This window comes from Chaetodon auriga, chromosome 13 (assembly GCF_051107435.1).
Source record: "Chaetodon auriga isolate fChaAug3 chromosome 13, fChaAug3.hap1, whole genome shotgun sequence".
Taxonomy (NCBI): domain Eukaryota; kingdom Metazoa; phylum Chordata; class Actinopteri; order Chaetodontiformes; family Chaetodontidae; genus Chaetodon; species Chaetodon auriga.
The window spans coordinates 1732496-1750620 of NC_135086.1; the positions used below are offsets into that span (position 1 = coordinate 1732496).

General features: G+C 48.3%; 2 protein-coding genes across 2 annotated transcripts; both read right to left on the reverse strand.

The window, feature by feature from the left end:
* Nucleotides 1–1290: 1290 nt before the first annotated feature.
* On the reverse strand, nucleotides 1291–14397 carry pgap1 (post-GPI attachment to proteins inositol deacylase 1). Its single transcript, XM_076747268.1, has 26 exons — nucleotides 14140–14397; nucleotides 12802–12955; nucleotides 11313–11488; nucleotides 10662–10833; nucleotides 10316–10476; nucleotides 10057–10109; nucleotides 9895–9961; nucleotides 9706–9811; nucleotides 9566–9624; nucleotides 9365–9448; nucleotides 9145–9194; nucleotides 9002–9053; nucleotides 8844–8921; nucleotides 8166–8241; nucleotides 8007–8080; nucleotides 7866–7917; nucleotides 7724–7790; nucleotides 7538–7643; nucleotides 7400–7438; nucleotides 7102–7286; nucleotides 6728–6958; nucleotides 6446–6581; nucleotides 6297–6347; nucleotides 6000–6211; nucleotides 5349–5453; nucleotides 1291–5263 (listed from the first exon to the last, which is right to left on the reverse strand). Exons 1-26 carry the CDS (start codon nucleotides 14269–14271, stop codon nucleotides 5125–5127), a joined length of 2817 nt encoding a protein of 938 aa, XP_076603383.1. The 5' UTR covers nucleotides 14272–14397; the 3' UTR covers nucleotides 1291–5124.
* A 1546-nt stretch (nucleotides 14398–15943) lies between these two features.
* On the reverse strand, nucleotides 15944–17993 carry maip1 (matrix AAA peptidase interacting protein 1). The gene is made up of 6 exons (XM_076747070.1): nucleotides 17674–17993; nucleotides 17302–17373; nucleotides 16841–16967; nucleotides 16337–16487; nucleotides 16164–16243; nucleotides 15944–16076 (listed from the first exon to the last, which is right to left on the reverse strand). Exons 1-5 carry the CDS (start codon nucleotides 17986–17988, stop codon nucleotides 16165–16167), a joined length of 744 nt encoding a protein of 247 aa, XP_076603185.1. The 5' UTR covers nucleotides 17989–17993; the 3' UTR covers nucleotides 15944–16076; nucleotide 16164.
* Between the last annotated feature and the right edge of the window lie 132 nt (nucleotides 17994–18125).

An 18125-nucleotide genomic window follows, 5' to 3' on the forward strand; every position in this document is an offset into this window, starting at 1 on the left:
CTCACTGCATGTTAATGTGGGAGAGGAGGGTGGGCGGTGACTGAGAGAGAGAGAGAGAGAGAGAGAGAGAGAGAGAGAGAGAGAGAGAGAGAGAGGGGGGGGAGAGAGAGAGAGAGAGAGAGAGAGAGAACCTGTGGAACAATAACACTGCACATACATCCAAATACAACTTTATACTTCAAATCTACTGCATTTAGATTGGATCTTAATAGTAAACAGTGCACAAAGTGGTTAAAATACTTCAGTCTAAATACAACATTAAATGCTGCTTCTGCACTGATGCATCAATTATACTAATGCAATGATGTCACGTGTTAATAGATGTCACAGTGGGCCACTCTGCTCTGCTGATACTCCATTAACTCAAGTGTTGAATGCAGGGAGTTGAGGTATTTCTACTTTTACCCCAAATCATCTGAATAGTGGAAACTGTACGTGTTAATGTACCTGCAGACAACATATGGCATTAATGACAGCGGCCTTCAATCAGGGCCTGTTAGTCTTATGCCAATTGTGCCAAATTAGGGCCCCGGGATTCCTGTTCAGCTCTGCCCACCGCGGGAAACGCTGCATCTGCATAAACACATTAGGCAAACATGAGGAGAGAGTCCACATGCATCCACTCAGCCGTGCTGACGCCTCACACTTCGCGCTGTCGCAGACTGTGCAGGCAGTCAGGTGTCGGCAGGGAAACGCTGCCCCCCGGTGGCCGCTCTGCAGAGGTGCAGCTGCAGTGAACGCCGCCTGAAGGTGGAGGTGAGGCGGGGGCAGAGGTGGAGGGTCTGCTGCTGCGCCCACGTCAGCTGACCTCAATCAAACAACCTGAACAGTGTTATTCTACAACCCCTCAGCTGAACTTCAGTGACCACTTTCTGACCACGAGACAGAAAGACAGCAGGTGTTCCTTTGGAGGTTTGTCTGATCACGTGTTTAACGTCTTTTTAAATCACGTGAGGTCGTCTTAATACTTAATGCATCTTGAAAGTAACAAAAAACACTTCCTGATTAATTCATGCACACAAAACAAACTGTGGTGAGTAAAGCTGATTAAATCCTCCTGTTTGAGACTAAAGTACTTTAAATCAGTCTGTGCTCCACATGACTGAAGGGTTCATAAAATGAACGTTAAAGCTCCTCCACCTGTGCTGCACTTCCACAGGTGTTTCCACTTCCTGCGTCCAACTCCACCTCTAGTGTACAGTGTTTGATTGACAGCTCCCTCGTTCTCCTGTTAGGGCGGGACAACGTGCACATTCATTTCATCCTCAACCATTAAGAAAACACTACATGTTCATTTTTCTTTGTTTTATTGCAACAACACTGGTGCCAAAAATTGCACAGTTTGCCCATTTACAACGACATCAGATAAAAATGTGAAATATAAAAACATCAAAGCAATCCATTTTGACACAACAACGCTTAAACCTGAGGAGGAAATACTATTCCACACTAGAGCCTCACCAGGAAACGGAAAGAAAAGACAGTGACGTGGCATTGTTGTCCGCCCGGTGCACGTCATGAGCAAAGGTCGGAGGACTAACCGGCTCTGCACAACAGGGAGCAGCGAGCAGGAGGTTACAGGTTTGAAGTCACTCTAGGCAGAAGCAGAATGGAGGGAACTGAAAGGGTTACCAGACGTTAAAGCACTTTAAGACAGCTGTAACATTTAATAAGCGTTTATGTCCACACTGCCAGATAAACACTGGACAAAGATCCGATTTAATTACATTTTTCATCGCTGGGATGGAAAATCATCATGAACACAAACTGGATTTTCAGCCGTCTCTCCTTCAAAATCAGCAGCGCTGACTTTTCAACAGCGAGCAGCTTTGTTTTGTGCCACAGAGGCCGATGTCAGCTGTCATTTCAAGTCATTTCTGTGGAGGATGTGTCAAACTGTGGGAGTTTACTGCAGTTTGCCTTGAAACGTGTTGATGAAACGCTGAGTCAAACCTGGAACGAACCTCCTGGAGACGCAGCAGAAGCTCGTTATGCAGCGCGGAAACGTCATCTGTTAAAAGGCTTGATTTGATAAAGGAGTTTGGTTCGACAGAGAAGCTTCTTTCTGTTTCTGTGGTTGATTTTTCAAAAAGCAGTTTAGCTTTTGGCGCCGCACAGGATTTAGCACGTTTATCTGTGTGAGTGAGCGGATGGCAGATTTCTATTAGTGTGCTTTAATTTAAAGACAGAAACTGAGGATGTGGACTGAAGTCTGTCTGCAGAATATTTCAGGGTTTGATTTCAGGACCAATGTTTTCTGTACATTTGATTGATGAGATCATCAAATAAGACACCAGCAAAGCGTCTGAGGAGGAGACGCTTCAGAGACATTCAGGATGTTACAAACGCTCATTTCTGACACAAAGCGAAGTCACACGTCTGCACGTGAAGCCGTCGGCTTGAAGCCCCCCTCCACACAGACACACACGCTCACCTCCTGCTCTACAGCTGAGTGTCATGAGCACAGCCTGAAGCTGGAAGGCCGTTTCACATTCGTCTGCTGGAAAACTGCGTTTCCTGTTTCAGTGTTCGACGTGTTAAACCTCCAGAGCACAAACACTCAGAGCGTAGGAAACATCTGCAGTGCTTAAACTTTGGACGTGTTTGCATTATCGTGGATTAAAGACCTGTTTTTGTGGAAGGCTGATATCAGAAACACTGTTACACACATCTTAAAGGTGTCTGGAGGGGATCTTTAAGTCAAGACGGCTGTTCATTTCCACTGATTCCAGATCAGTCAGAGTGGAGAAACGGTGCATTGGCCTGTGAGGATAGAGACGGCAGATGGAGACGTTTCCCAGCGCAGAGCAGCAGGACCACAGTCTGTTTCACCGGCTTTAAAATGGCAGTTTTAAAGATCCAGAGTTCATGAGATGCAGACTTTGATTCCCTTCACCTCATTTTAAACGTTCCCGCCGTCGAAAACCAAAGCGTCCATTTCCCTCGTGTTTACATCTGGAACTACGACATGATCACAGTGAACACCGATACGAATCACACTGACATTCATAGAAAACTCTCACCTCTTCTAGTTTGTTCTAAAGGTAGTGAACGCCACCGATTGACGACGAGGCAGACGACGTGCATCTCAAAGCGCTAACACTGCACAGACGGACACGCGCACAGAAAGCGATCACTGACACCACGAGCAACTCCAGAGACGGACGCACGAACACACATTCAGTGCAGGCACATTCACATCGGGCACAGCGGCGGCGTCTTCGCAGAGTGTGGTGACTGTGTGTGATTGGTCCCTAACGAACTCATCTTTAGTGTCTAGTTATTATAACGTCACACACGTCGGAAATCAAACTACCCTGTGAGTAAACGCATCCACGCAGAGCGGGCCAAGCACACCTCCACACGTCCGCCGCAGGCCGTCGTCACCGAGCCGAGGCGCCGCTGCCGGGGACCGAAACCGACGGGCAGGTAAGAAACAGGTGAAGCGCTGCGAACAGCAGAGAGCAGGAAGGCACAGCAGCCGCTTCACGACACGACGGGCTGCGAGCAACAGCAAGACACGAGTTTAAAGCCAGAACAGACGCTTTCAGTGGACGTCTGCTGCAGCTGTCAGGCAGCAGATACTCAGTCACTGCTCGCTTCAATCTGTCCTTCATTGCATGGATTCATTAAACTTTGCTGTTAAACTGACAGACGATTAATAATTAACAAGAAAGTCAGAAAGCTCCGAAACAGAATTCATCACAGCAATCAAAGCCACGGTTTGAGGAGTCCCAGCTAACGCGCCGCGTCCTCCTGTTCGACAGACATTAAGACGTAAAGTGAGCAGCTGTTTCAGGAAGTTCAGCCTTTTCTTTTAAACTTTCTATCTGTGAGCAGTTTTAAAGATTCTTCAGTGGAAATCAGAGCAGCTGAGACGGTGAAATGTCCAGATGTTGAGACGAGACATAAAGACGCCGCTGGAGGTTTGATGAAAGCACAGAACAACTCCGGCCTCCTGCTCCAGGTGCTCTCATATAAGACAAAACGTTCAAACAGCCTCAAGGTCTTCTGATGCTGGAACATCAAGACTCGATTAAGGTCTCCACGCGGGGCTGAAACACTGTTCTGTGATCAGTTTTACATTGAAAGGTAGTTCAAACAAACAGAGGTAAGACAAACGGTGTTGAGCTCCTCGTTCATACGAGCACACGTGCAGGTGAAGCAGTCGGCTGTGCTTTAATTAACACTTCATTAATTGCCAGCTTCGGTGCTGCAGCAGCACAGAGGAAACTATCCCATAATCCTTCACTGGATTCTGTCCTCGGCTAACTTCAATGGAGATAAAATGATTCAATCAGTGCTCAGAAAACTGTATCTGCTGAGTTCCATCACAATGGAAGCGTACGTCTGTTTGGAGCCGTGAGCATCAGGTGACGCTGACATCACGGGTCAGCGTGTCCAACTGGCTTCACAGCCCATCAGTAACACACACGTGGACACACACGTGGACACTGAGCAGTAACAGCACCAGTAAAACACCCGCAGACCTCAAGAGCTCGCACTCGACGCTGCACGTCCTTCCTCAGAAACACAGCCGCCGAGCGTGAAGTGGATCGGACAGACGGACAGACGGACAGACAGAGACTCCGTCCACTGGAGTTAGATGAAGGAAAAGACGCCGCCACCGGCTCTGTGGCAGCGCTGCAACAGTCGACAGCTAAAGACAACAAACAGCGAGACGCCGTCGCCAAGCAGTAGGCAGTGTAGGAGTTTACAGCACGGCGGCCGCGGCCGCTGTGAAGAAAAGTAACACCCTGTTGTGGATTTCTAGTAACAGTAGCTTCACTGGTTGTGGAGTTCCTGCTCCTTGAAGGCAGAGCTATAGATATACAGAGTAAGGCAAACGTGGTTTCAGGTCAGTCCTTCAGAGCCATGTTCGCGCCAAACGCTCCGAGGCCATCACATCCTTTGAATCGTGGTGGAATCGCCACGGAGCTTTTAGCGCCAACATCGAGCAGACAGTTCCCCGAGCTATGTATGTCTATGGCTCTGCTCCACGGCAGCTGGACAGACCGAGTCTCCCCGGGACAAATCCGCCGCAGCCGGCGTCAGCGAGTGAAACTGGACTTCAGAAAAAGGCTTTTTATGGTGGAGATGTGGACTGAAACCAGCCTGGTACCGTCAGAGCAGGCAGCACAAGGCCAGGGGGGCCAGCGCCGCCAGCAGGAAGTAGGTGATCCTGTAGAGGTGGAGCGGAGAGAAGGTCACCATGGCGATGGCCAATGGGAGAGGGAGGCGGGATGTCAGAGGCAGGAGTTTGCTGAGAGAGACGGAGAAAGAGCTGAATGTTGTGACGGGACAGCACATCTAACGGGAGGCGAGCGTGAGCGGCGCTGAGCTCTTACCTGCTGCTGAGCGTTAAAGTGTTGCAGTTAATAAGCAGCATGTACACAGTGATTACAGGCACAATGTGAGGCCAGCAGGGGTCAGGATCCAGCTGGGCGGAGTACCTGCAGAGGATCACAGCGCAGGTTAAACACACACATCTCTTATCTGCCTCCGCGCCCAACGCCAAGGTGAGTTTTTACTGGAAAAATCATCTTACCACTTTAATTAGATTAGAGATTACTGGGGGATTTTATGCAAATGACCATGAAGGAATTAGGAAAGTCCTGCTTCAGCTCTGTTCAAGTCAAGATTAGACAGCGCTGTGAAGCCGGACACGACTGCTGTGCTATTCATCAACTAGTCTGACAAACCAAGAGCTGCACCATAACAACACGACAACCAGACATTATCACGCCTTCACCCCGCGGCCTCTGCAGTGCACTGTGGGTAATCACAGCGTGCAGCCTGCAGGAACAGAAGCGCCTCAGGTAGTCGAACTGGAAAACCGTATCGGACTTGATTTGCCAAATCAGGTACTTATCTGTCGCTGCGGCCGCTCTGTTTTTGCTCATGTAGGAATCAGCATTCGTTTAACAGATGCACTAATCAGCCGTCTTTAATATGAGGCGGCGTTAGCTTCCTTTCTAATGAACATTTTAACACAGTACCTCAGGTTGCGGATCCAGTGGAGGAGTGAGGGTGCGATGAGGATGACGGGAAGCGTGAAGAGCGCCGACAGGCAGAGGTGGAGCTGTAAGTCGTCCCTCACCTCCTGCAGCACACACTCCGACAGCAGGGGGGCGCCGTTACATTCTTTAGACTTGCTGAAGGCTTCAGCGTCGACTGTGCCGTTCTCAGATTCTTTGTGCTTGCGGGGAGCCTGGAAAGATGGAGGAACACTGCCATCAGCATTCATCAGGTTGAAGTTCTGCTGGTGTAACTGGAGCAGAGCCTGAAAATCTTACCAGATTCAACATGTGGCTCAAAGATCTTTCAGTCATCTGCAGCCTCAGCACCTGAACGCCCCGCAGCAAACAAACACAGACGTGTTAATCATCCATGCTACGCTGTAAAATGACTGGAAAGGACTCCATCCGCATCAGCAAAAACTCACCCTGTAAAGGTGGAGCAGGAAGGCGGCAAAGACTGCCAGCCCCCCACAGGACGTCCCGCCCACAACAGTCAGACACAGAGTGACGAGGAGCTGCGTCCGCGGCCGCAGGGTTCCACAGTCTCTGGAGACAGACGGTCTGTAAAACAGCAAATCAACAGTCAGGAAACGGTCCTTAAAAACGAGCCCTTACAGGTCAGTAGGACTGTACGAGGCTTTAAGACGTGCTGATGGACGGCGTGTTCAGAGCGCCACTCAGCCTCAGCTTCAAACGTCCGGTCACACCTGTGCAGCGGAGCCAAAATGAGCGAGACCAGTCGCATAGCGAGACGGAAGAGCGCGCTGCCCCAGTACGCAACAGCTGCCCCGAAGATGTACAGCAGAGGGGACAGCAGGTGGGGCCACCCGTCAGCTGGTGCCACGTCCTCCTGAAACGACGCATCAGGGGTGGTTGGAGGGAGGGTGTCCATCAGGGGGAGGCAAAGAGCTGACCAGACCTCCTGGAACCAGCTACAGCTGAGAGGAGGGAGGAGAGGGAGAATGAGCAAGACGAGACTTTCAAATTAAAGTCAAAAAGGTTTTGAGATGCAATTAAAGGCTCTAAAAAGTCCAGAGCGAGGACTTCAGAGAGCTCCGTTAACACCTGAACAACAGCCTACCTGAGCAAGCTGTGCAGAACATAAACGGGCAGATTGACTTTGTGAGGCTGCAGGCCTTTGCCCACCACCTGGCTCATGTCTGCAGGTCGCCTCGACTTCAGGATAGAGCACAGCTGCCCCCCACAGGCCAGGAGGAGCGTTACAGCCGTGTACACCGGCACCATGGGACCACAGAACCTCAGAATCTGTCGACACGAGAGACAGAGACATGATCAGACTGGGCGGTTTCTCCACTCTGCACAAGATTCTGCTCACTGCTGTCCTCTGAAGAAAAAAACAATCAAAGATGAAGTCGTACCTGTCCCAGCACCCTGGGTAATGAAGTCCTCACTGACACCTGAGGTTTAAACCACAACACATCATTTATTTCTCACATTTCAACCTCCTGACTGATGACAAACACCATGTTTGTCTTCATGGACGAGGGGAGCAGTACCTTATACTGGCAGTTGGGGGCAGTGTGGAGCTGAAGGAGCACACCTGAGGCGTTGTCTGGACGACTTGTGTGGAGCATCCCTGAGATCTCAGTGACTGACGGCACGCTGGCAGGCGGAGGACAGACACAGTGAGTAGGACAGCCAGAAGAAGACAAAGCCTGGAGACGAACACGGAGGTCGCTCACCTGACTGTGGTCAGAGAGTCCTCTCGAAACCACGGCACCTTCATCCTGTACACGCTGGGCAGCCGGTCTGCAGACACACAGCGGTTACCGTTAGATCAGCGTGTGCGCATGTGCCTGCTGCTCTGTCGCAGGGCAAACCTACCTTTATGCACTTTACACTGGCTTACAACAGTGACTCTGAGGGCCTGATAGACCTAAAGACACAGACGTGTTCAGAGGTTAGTGACTCAGCAGGAGCAGAGACGCCGAGTCCAGCAGGGACCTGACGGACTCACAAAGCTACCTGGTGAAAGTGCTGCAGCTCGATGGTGTGAAGGAGTCCAGAGGAGTTGACCGTGACGTCGCTGACCGTCAAACCTGCAGAACCAACAGTTACTGAAGAGGAACGAGTCTTTTTTTCTTCTAGCTTCAGAGAATCAGCGTCCACAGAGAGACAACTCACCGAAGGACAGGACATGCGGCACCGCGACGGACAGAGTCTGAGATTCTCGTCTCTGCCACTCGCACTCCACCGTGAACTGTGGACAGACAAACTTCATGATGGCGTTTGTAGAAATGAGCAGAGAGAAATCAAAGTGAAGCACTTCTCCTCTGTCAGCTCCTCTGTTTGTATTCATGTCATCAGGTCACACTTTTCATCTGTAATCACATCGTTTGTGACCGAACACGAAGCTGTGACCTGTCCATCATCCTCAGCATGCTTTGTTCATAAAAACATGTTTGCATGCCAGCGTTTTTTACTCAGACGGTGAAGTCACATGACCTGTGAAGCATCAGCATGTTAGCATTGTCACTGCGCGCATGTTAGCATGCTCAAGTTAGCAATTAGCTCAAAGCACACCTGTGCAGAGCCAGCATCAGCCTCCATGAAGTGCCAAACACTGCAGATCCTCCAGTGGCCACTTGAAGCTGGCTTCAAAAGTGAGTCAGTCCCCATAGACCTCCACATTAAAATGCTTTATAGCAGAAATAAATGTGTTTACAAACCGGTACGAAACATGGTTTTGGTCTCAAAGATTAATTTCCTGTTCATGATGACTGTTCGAGAGGTGAGACAGACAGAAAGAGGCAAGAAGCATCTGATCATACGAGAGGAGGAGGTCTCATTGGTTTCAGGTACCTGTCTGCCGTTGAGGTTGGAGGCTGAAACAACCACATGAGTGACTGAAGACAAGTCACTGAGTCTCAGAATCAGGACCTGAGGACGACAACGGACATTATGAGCAACCAGCAGCAGCTCAGACGGGACGGGACGGCGTCTCCTCAGAGGATTTTTACCTTGTACGGCGGCAGAAGCTCAGTTTCCATGGACAGATCCACCGCGTGCACGCTGAGAGACGAGACACAAACACATACATCATCGAGCACGAACGACATCACAATAAAATCAGGACGGCGGGGACGAGACCTGAAGATCTTACCACGAAGGACCGTTCCTGTGCGTGCAGCCGTACACCCAGCTCGCCATCTCCTGTCGGACAGCAGCAGTGAGTCAGAGCTGAACCTGTTATTTCATTCACTCCAATCAATCATGCACATGCACCAATCACTGAGCAGCTCGAAGACGCGGGTCAGTGACATCATGGACCGTCGCTAAGGCTGTAGCTCAGGCCTGAAGGGACGACAGCGCCGGGGGCTCACCAGGTTGCTGCTCCGGCAGTAGAAGTGGGTGTAAGCTTTCCTACGACTCGACAGGGCAAACAGGAAGTACTTGACCTGTCCTTCCTGCAGACAGAGAGCAACACCTGCGTCAGGGCTTCGTTTTCTCTGATCATTCGTCAAATAACCGACTGAAGTCACATGACCAGGGCTCATTCATCACACTGGTGCTCCCTCTGGTACCTTGGGTGTGCTGTAAGCCAGACGCAGCGTGTTAACTTCACTCCACGCTTCAGGAAAATCTGGACAACAGAAAAGACAAAGACGCTCAGTCAAAATATTTAAAACACAGAGAAAAACGTGAAGCACAGTTCCTCTGTCACCTAAGATGGAGATGGACGAGTCCTGACTGTCTCCCAGCAGTCTGACCGGGTGTCTGATGAAGTGGTGGCTGAGCACAGACATCTTCTTCTCCGGGTTTTCTGTGAACTGATAAGAACACGCCGGTTAGCACACAGACGGTTTGTTCGTTAACACATTCAAAAAGGCGCCTTCAGGCTCGTCGTTCGGACCTGTCTGGTTTCTGGATCGATGAGGTCGAAGAACGCCCGGACAGTGGCGAGAACGAGCTCTTTGCACCTGAAGGCAAACACACCGCATGTTACCATCTGCACATCATTCAAAGACAGCTCTGAATGGACGCAGTCTGCCAAAGCACGGCGCCGTGTTTTTACCAGACGATGGACAGGTGGTCCGTGGACACCCAGGTCCTGGGGACAGCAGTGGCCTTGACGAAGGAAGACAGTGGAGGGAAATGTCACCGGGTCAGTAACTGAAAGACTCTGTGGTTCTGATTGGCTGTTCTCAACTTGCAAATGCCATGAGGAGCACCAGAGGGAGCCAGAGGAGCCCGACTGCTCTCAGATTTTAGATTCAGATGTTTTTCTAAAAGTTACCTACTGAACCTTTCACCAATTGCTCAACAATACGTACCACCAGGGACAACTTATTGGGGTCTCCTGGAGGACAAGGCAGGGACGTCAGGCCCGAGCGGACCTGGTAGTCACGGTAACCACCCCCGACTGACAGAACGGTGACATTCCTGAGCTTGTTGGCCTGGTTCACCCACTTCTGTCTCACCGCAGAGTAGAAGTCTGCAAAGAGCAGGACGAGAGGCAAAGATGAAGCGTTGATCTGAACTCAAAGTATTTTATCAGCTACGATCTTTAAAGTTCCACAGACAGAAGCCTGCGCTGATGGATGAAACGTGCGACGGCCTTAAAGTTCAGCCTCAGTTCAGGAGTCACATGTTTCACAGCAGCGTGAGAGGCGCCCTCACCCAGCAGGTACGGGTCCAGGGCCAGCACCGGGGCCAGGTGAGGGGAGGCCTGGGTGATGATGAGGCTGACCAGGTTGGTGTTGAAGCGGGGCAGAGTGTAGAGCGCCCGGGCCACCACTCCCCCCATGGAGTGACCGACGAGCACCACGCTCTGCGGGGGGGTCTTCAGGTGCTGACGGGCAGAGAACAGACTCAACTCACCGACTAGAAAAATGAAAAGCTCCATTTGCTTTAGAGATTAGAGATTAGAGGTGAGCTGCTGTGCCTTCTGAGGCCGCTGCTTTCTATCTTCATTTACTCTGCAGGCTGTTTGTGTCTCACAGCTGGTTGCAGGGAAACTTTTACTGCTGTCAAAAGCAGCAAACTGACATCCACCCTAACATAAACCCCCTGTCCTGGTGTCCGTTATCCCTGCAGGTGACAGACGTGAATATTTAATGGACACTGGAATACTGACTGAGCTGTGAATGCTGATTTCCCTCCTTTGAGTTTATTCTGTTGCTTCGTCAACTCCTTCAGAGATGAGAGGGTTTGATTAAAGGCAGAGGTGACGAAGCGTGATCCCCACACTGAAACAGTACCCCACCTGCAACATCCCTCATCCAGGCTGAGTAACCCTGTGTGACGGGTGGGTGATATTTGAGGCCTGACCTTGTAGAGCCTCAGGATGGCCTTGATGCTCTCGTGCAGGAAGTGCGTCTGCCTGAGCAAGCTGCCGCCGTAAAGGGCCACCAGCTCCTCGTTGAAGTCCACGGTGAACACGTTGAAGTGGAGACCCCCCTCCATGTTTTCAGCCTTCCTCAAGGCCACGGAGCCCAGGGAGCGAGCTGCACGAGGAGAAGAAGACGTGAGTGTTTTCACAGGCGGCAGCTCCTAAACTGATCCCCGACGCGCTCAGCTTCAATGCTGCAAAGATAATTCATGCACGGCTCTTGTGTGCAAATTATTTTTATACATTCTGAATTATTGATTAGAGTCACCGCGTCTTGAGCTTCCTCGGGGCAGATCCCCGTGACCTAAAAAGAAAACTCTGGCTTTCCTGCTAAAAAAGCTCATTAAATTTACATGGACTGTACCCGTTTCCTGTGTGGAAGCCCCCTGAAACAGAGCGGCCCCACCCTCATCTCATCCCACGTCCGATTTCCTCCTGCCAACAGCTGATAGCCAGAACTTATCAGAGAAACTAAAGTCATGAAATGACCAAAACCAACTCTGCGTCCGTCCATCTTTTAACCCTCAGAGCCAAGCACACGTCTTCCTGCTGAGGAAACACACCTTCAAAATAAAGTTTCCCTTCTCAAACAGGCCGGCTCACTTCCTGAACCAGCTGATGACTGCAGCCTGCAGCACAGTTCAGGAGCGTAGAGCATCTGTCAGGGACTATTTTCAGCTGTGGATTAACACAAATGTGGTGCTTTGGTGAGTATTTACAGCTGCAGCTTTACGGTGTGTGTGGGTGTGAGTCAAAATAAACCACAGTGTGTGTGTGTGTGTGTGTGTGTGTTCATGGTAATAAAGCAACAGAAGAAGAAGATCTACCTCTGACTGCACAGAAAACACCTGTTGGCAGGATCAACTCATCGTTGGTTTGGGTCTTTTCATGACATCATCAGTGTCCTATGAGGAAGTACCAGCAGCCACAGGTAGACGTGGTTCAGGTGTGACTGGTTCTTAGGAACAATGGCCGCCATTAATCACCTGCCAAGTATTTTTTGGAAGCGCCCTGCCCTTTCCCAGCCTCAATGAACGACTTCCCAGAGGTTCTGTGTAACAAAGCGTGTGGAGGATCAGGTTGTCTTTTCACGGACAGTAAGAGAAACACAGACCATCAGCAGGCCTTTCCTTCAATGTGCACAAACACAGGTGTGTAACTCAAGGTGACACACCTTTAAAATGATACAGGAACCTCTGCACAACAACAAACATGACAAAAACCAAACACACAGCTGGAAAATGGTTGCAAAAGCCAGTTTTTCTATTCTGTCTTAAAGAAGCATGACGCTCACGTTTGTCCTCAAACATCTCGTCCGGACGCAGACGTCACCTTTCACTGACCTCCTTCCACCTGTTGCTGCTGGCTCGTCCTGAAACCTGTCTTTGAACAAGCTTTATTAACCCTCCACTAAAGTCGTGCACTTGCCTTGTTTGTAACTGCCAGCGTTTCCGGGCAGGAAGAGCACAGGTGCACCGGTGAGTTTGAGCGCCCGGGTCTCCTGGGCGTAGAGACCCTCCCCGTACAGGTAGAGGCCGTACGCCGGGTAGAGTCTGGCCACGCGGCGAGGCAGAGCCACACGCTGTCACGCCAACACAAACACAGTTCATTAACCTTTTGTCACAGTCGTAATCACGCCTCGCTATAAAACACACACATTAGGGTGAACGCCAACTGCACAGGTAGATAAGACCTCCGCCTCACCTGCGTCTTTCTAAACCTACAGTTCATTCTGCTGTCACGGGTTAGATGAGATGTTCATGTGAGGTGCAGCTTAGAGGAAAGTCCACACATGTTGTAATAAGACTACACCTGAGGCTGGGCGACACTGATCAGAGCATATACGACGAGTCTTTAAGGAAATATTAATCTGAAACACTGATCAAAATAAACTGCTAAACCTTTGCTGTACTCGTGATTTTTGGGTGTTTTCAGCTGTTGGTTGAACAAAACAAGCTTTTTGAAGACGTGTGAAATTATGACGGACTTATTTTTACATATCTGTTTTTATACCAGACGATTAATCAAGAAAACACTCGGATAGCAAACATTAAACATTCTGTGGTAAAGAAGGGCAGGAAACTGAGCTGTATCACAAACTGATTTCCGTGATTTCACCGTGATTTGTCACGCTGATCTATGAAATCTGCCCTTCCTCCTCGTGTTATTGACAGAACAATCAGCCTCCTCCTCGTGTTCAGCACGAGCTCCACGGCCCTGATTCAAGACTCCATGAACAGCAGGAACAAACGTTAGATTTCTCTTAGATAAATGGGTCTCTTTGCATTCTTCCTCCCATATAACATAACAAACGGGCTGTGTGCAGTCAGGTCCGGGTCCGTACAGCCCACCGCCCCCAGCTGTGCTCCACTTCTGGCCAGATGAGCACATCAGAGGCAGGAAGCCGGAAGGCGACCTACATGTCAGCGCTAACATCGTGGACTGTCTGCACCTGTGCGACACACGGATCCAAGCATCAGCAGCAGCTGATTTATGGCTTTATAACCTGGCTCCTTTTGGCTAACGTCCATCCGATCCGCACACCTCCACGCGGAGAGGTGAGTGGGTCCACAGACACGAGCGCAGGCAGCGCTTCAGCTAACGTTAGCAGGTCCCAGATGACTGACGCCGTTTGTTCACGTTTAAACCGAATTCGGCGCTGGGATGTTTTAGCCTGAGTGTGTTTAGCCTCGGCGCGGCATGCTAACGGCTAATTTACGGACACTGTCGGATGCGAGGGGGGAAATCATTAGCCAGGCTACTCACCCGATACTCCGGGTACTCAAACATGTATGTCATACTGCATCTGTTCTCCTCGAAGCCAGTCAGCAACTCTCGCAGGCCAACCGCCAGAAGCCCCACACACAGCCCGTAAAAGGCCACAATGGCGGGTTTCATGGTTCTCTTCCCGCTTTGGCTTTCAGAGTTTACAGGTGTTTCATGTCCATGTTTTAATTGTCATTCTGCGAACCCGTCGCCGCTAACACATCGCTCAGGTTGTCACACTCACCGGCTGAGCCTCACTACTGGAACCACTTACTACACAAACAGCGGTGATTGGCAGGTTTTTCGGCCAATTGGTGAAGGGAGCGCGAGGTAGTGAACCAATAGGAGAGCAGTTAGCGAGTGACCCCATAATGTATAAGGAATTCCTAAGTTTAGCTGCGTCTGCTAAGTATGTACTGTTTTTCATTTTATTTTTTCATTTCAGCGCTTTTTCACGTTCCTTTTACGAGTGTTTTACATTTTAAATGGCCTTAACCTAAACTTCATTTGTGCTTCTATGTTTTTAAAACGCCTTATTTTTTTTTCAATTATTATATTTTAATTTCAGTCCTTCAATCCATGGATCTGTTATAAGATAATAACATATCAAGGTAATAAGATCTTGTATTACATCCATGCTTCAAATACAGAAAAATAAATAAAAATTGTGCAAACAAGTCTCATGGTCTGTGCTCTCGTTGTCTCTAAGATAAGATAAGAGTTTATTGATCCCACACCAGGGAAATTTAGTTTATTATTTGATGTAGTATTGAGAAAGACACAGGACATGAGGCTGGGATGAAGGATGTGCAGCAGCGTTCTTTCTTACAGACTGGATGCAGCAGTCTGTTACTGAAGGGGCTAAGGAGCCTAAGTATATTTAAGAAAATCAATTATACTCAATTACTCCATTATTTGTGTTAACATTTGCTAATATCTATTACATCTGTGCAAATTTCTTGTGCACAAATACATTTTTACTGTCCTGTATATTTTTTACTGTGTTATATATTTTCTATTATGCAATAGTACAAAGTACCTTATTTTATTATCCATATCTTGTGTGTAATCCAAATTTTTCCATTGTGAAACTGACTCATCCTTCACAAGACAACATTATTTTAATGTACATATAATACAGGTGATTGTATTTTGTATCCTTTTTTATTGTCTGTTTGTTCTTCTTCTACGTCTCCTTTTTATTCTTGCTGTCTGTAACAACGACTTTCTCAATCAATAAAGTTTTATCTTCTAAATTATGTGAACACAGTACATGCTGAGTGAAGACGACACTAAAGGAAATTAACGGCACATTCTTCATTTTTTTGGTTCTTTAATAAAACAATCACAGGTGTGCTGCAGCTTCATCAAAGTGCCTTAACCCTCGCAAACACTCACTGTACATATACAGCAGGTACTTCAGGGTGTTCGCGTGTTTTTGTCAGATATTTTGTGTGGCTGTGGAAGCAAAGCTGGCACATTGAACTGCAACACCTTTGCACCACACAGGCCTTCATAGAGAAACACAAGCTCTCTACTTGGGAACACAGACAACAGTGAATCTTAGAATAGAAAGAAAGAAAGATGAAGAAGAGGTGGAAAGTAAACCATTTGCAGGGAGGCCCATCCGTATGGTGTTACATAATCCTTAAAATAATCCTATAATTCATTGAAAATTAATATTTGATTACTCTGGCCCCGTCCCTGAATGTCTTCCCGAGCAAGAGTTCACAAACCTGGTCAACTTTTGAAGGCTGATTTCTGGGAGGACATCAGAGACGATGAAGATAATCATGATATGCAGCAGACAGTTCTGGTCAGGATCTATGAGGACACGTTTGGCTCGTGTCTTTTCTACTGGGACAGGTGGACGAATCCAGGTTTGTCTCGGTGCTTTCCTCCGTCTTCACAGCGAGGAGACGCGTCGTGTTTTCCCTCTGTGGATTATTTTCAGCCATTTTTCTAAACTCAGTTTAATCAAAGAAAATACTGAGGAGAATCGTGAGTCTTTGACGAGTTTCCACCTTAATCCAAAAGCTTGGAGTGTTCTATCCTGGTAATGGTCCAGTCTGGAGTCACTCCCTCAGTAAACTCCCTCTGGAATCTGTCAGACAGCCAAGAAGAAAGACCAGAACAAAGATTTTTAACATTTTATCTGCACCAGTCATTACACCCCTGAAAAGAAAGATAAACTCACTCATAATTCGCAGTCAGCAGCCTCTTAGTTTCTGCGTCGCCGCCATTTTTAATGGCCACCTGGAAGACACGAGTTCCCTCCATGCTGTCGTCAGGAAGACGTGCGCTCGTCAGATACCAGAAACGCATCAGAATACAGACAAACTTTCTGCCTGGAAAGAGAACAACAACTGTCATCCAGTCAGCATACGTGACATTTACTCTTCCTGAAGTGTTTTTGGGGAGTTTCTCTATCTGATCAGCCCGGCACTGCAAGTGTTATCGTTAAGAAAACAGAGGAAACTGTGCATTCGTCTGGGACTATTTTCAGCAGTGGATTAATCCAGATTTGGTGCCACAGTGAGTATTTATAGCAGCAGGAAGGTGCACGTGGGATTGAGTCAAAGTAAGCCACAGTGTGTGGTCACATGTCACCCAGAGCAGCAGTGCACCGGCGCTCTGTGGCACAGAGGAAAAACAGACAGACGTCACCAGCCTAAACTTTTCACATATGTGTTGAGCTGACCGTTATCATCATAGTAGATTCCGACGTCTTCTGGTTTTGTGTACATGATCTCATCAGACGCTGCAGACAGAGCTTTCTTGTGGCTCAATGGCAGCAAGCTGCACTTTTCTTCAAGCTTTCCAATCAGCTGCAAGGAGAAGACAATTAGTTAAACCTGGGAAGAGAAGTTACACCTGTTCTATACAAGAACACTGCAAGTTTATCCTTTGATAGAAGAACATCACGCCATGACGTTATGGCGTGTTTAGTGGAGATACAGTTAATCGATTCCTTAATTACTTAAATCTACAAAAGCATTAAATTCTGATTTGTAAAATTTGTCTTTTTAGTTACTGCTTTGTTCCACAAACACACTTTTGGGACAAACTGGCAAACACCCGTTTTCTGTCATTATACACAAATGTTAGAAGTAGTTATCCACATAATGTGGAAGTTTGGACTTTCTGGGTACCCATACTCACGTCTTTAGCCACGAGGCCTTCCAAAGCTTCAAACTGACACTGTGACAACAGTCTGGACACATGAGAGAAAGCCTGCAAGAGGTCACAACAGTTCACAGCCCCATCTCCACCAACTACAACAGGAAAATGCTGCTTTTAAATAAATGCATAAGTCACAATAGTCTAATGATATAATATAGAATAGTATTAGATTACTTTTAATGCCCTCAGTGCATTTTCCTGATTTGTTGTAATTACTTTAACTTAAGCAACACTTTCAAGGCTGGACGTTTACATACATACTAATAAATGAGGTTTAATAAATGTGTAGCGGTCAGAGAAGTTGCAGCTGGCTAACACTGTATCAGCATCTGTTCTCAGGCTTTTACAGACCTGCTTCGCTCCCTCCGTGAACTCTTCAATGCTGAACTCTTTATCGAAGTAAGCTCTAATCAGAAAGTAGTATATTCGGGTGCGTATCCAGACGAAAGGATTCGGGATGCCCACAACCACCACACTCTGTTTCTGCTGTTGTCTGCCCGGGCCGGAGCTGAACGGACGGACCGCTACTGCCGCCGCTCCGGCTGGTGGAGAAGGCAGCCGCGTTTTTCCGGACCGATTCAGGATGACACTTTCACTGAAATATAAACGAGTAAAGCTAAATGTTGATGGCACCCTGTAACAACCTCTCAACATGGGCAGCGCCATCTTGGTTCGTCGGAAGCCTTCTTGTCCGTGTACTTGTATCTTCCGGTGAGGAACGAATAACCGATATTAAAAAACACAGATAGTAATTCAACAAAATCTGAAGAATATGATACAATTTTGAGTGTTTACCAAACAGT

Excerpts from the sequence above, each read along its gene's own strand:
- maip1 (XM_076747070.1), bottom strand. The coding sequence starts at position 17,988 with ATGGCGCTGCCCATGTTGAGAGGTTGTTACAGGGTGCCATCAACATTT. Across the intron at positions 17,374-17,673 it reads TCACGGAGGGAGCGAAGCAG|GCTTTCTCTCATGTGTCCAG; the intron begins GTCTGTAAAAGC and ends GACCTCTTGCAG. Across the intron at positions 16,488-16,840 it reads AATCTACTATGATGATAACG|GCAGAAAGTTTGTCTGTATT; the intron begins GTCAGCTCAACA and ends TTCTCTTTCCAG.
- pgap1 (XM_076747268.1), bottom strand. The coding sequence starts at position 14,271 with ATGAAACCCGCCATTGTGGCCTTTTACGGGCTGTGTGTGGGGCTTCTG. Across the intron at positions 9,054-9,144 it reads CACAGGAACGGTCCTTCGTG|CGTGCACGCGGTGGATCTGT; the intron begins GTAAGATCTTCA and ends CTCGTCTCTCAG. Across the intron at positions 7,791-7,865 it reads CCAGTGTAAAGTGCATAAAG|ACCGGCTGCCCAGCGTGTAC; the intron begins GTAGGTTTGCCC and ends GTGTGTCTGCAG.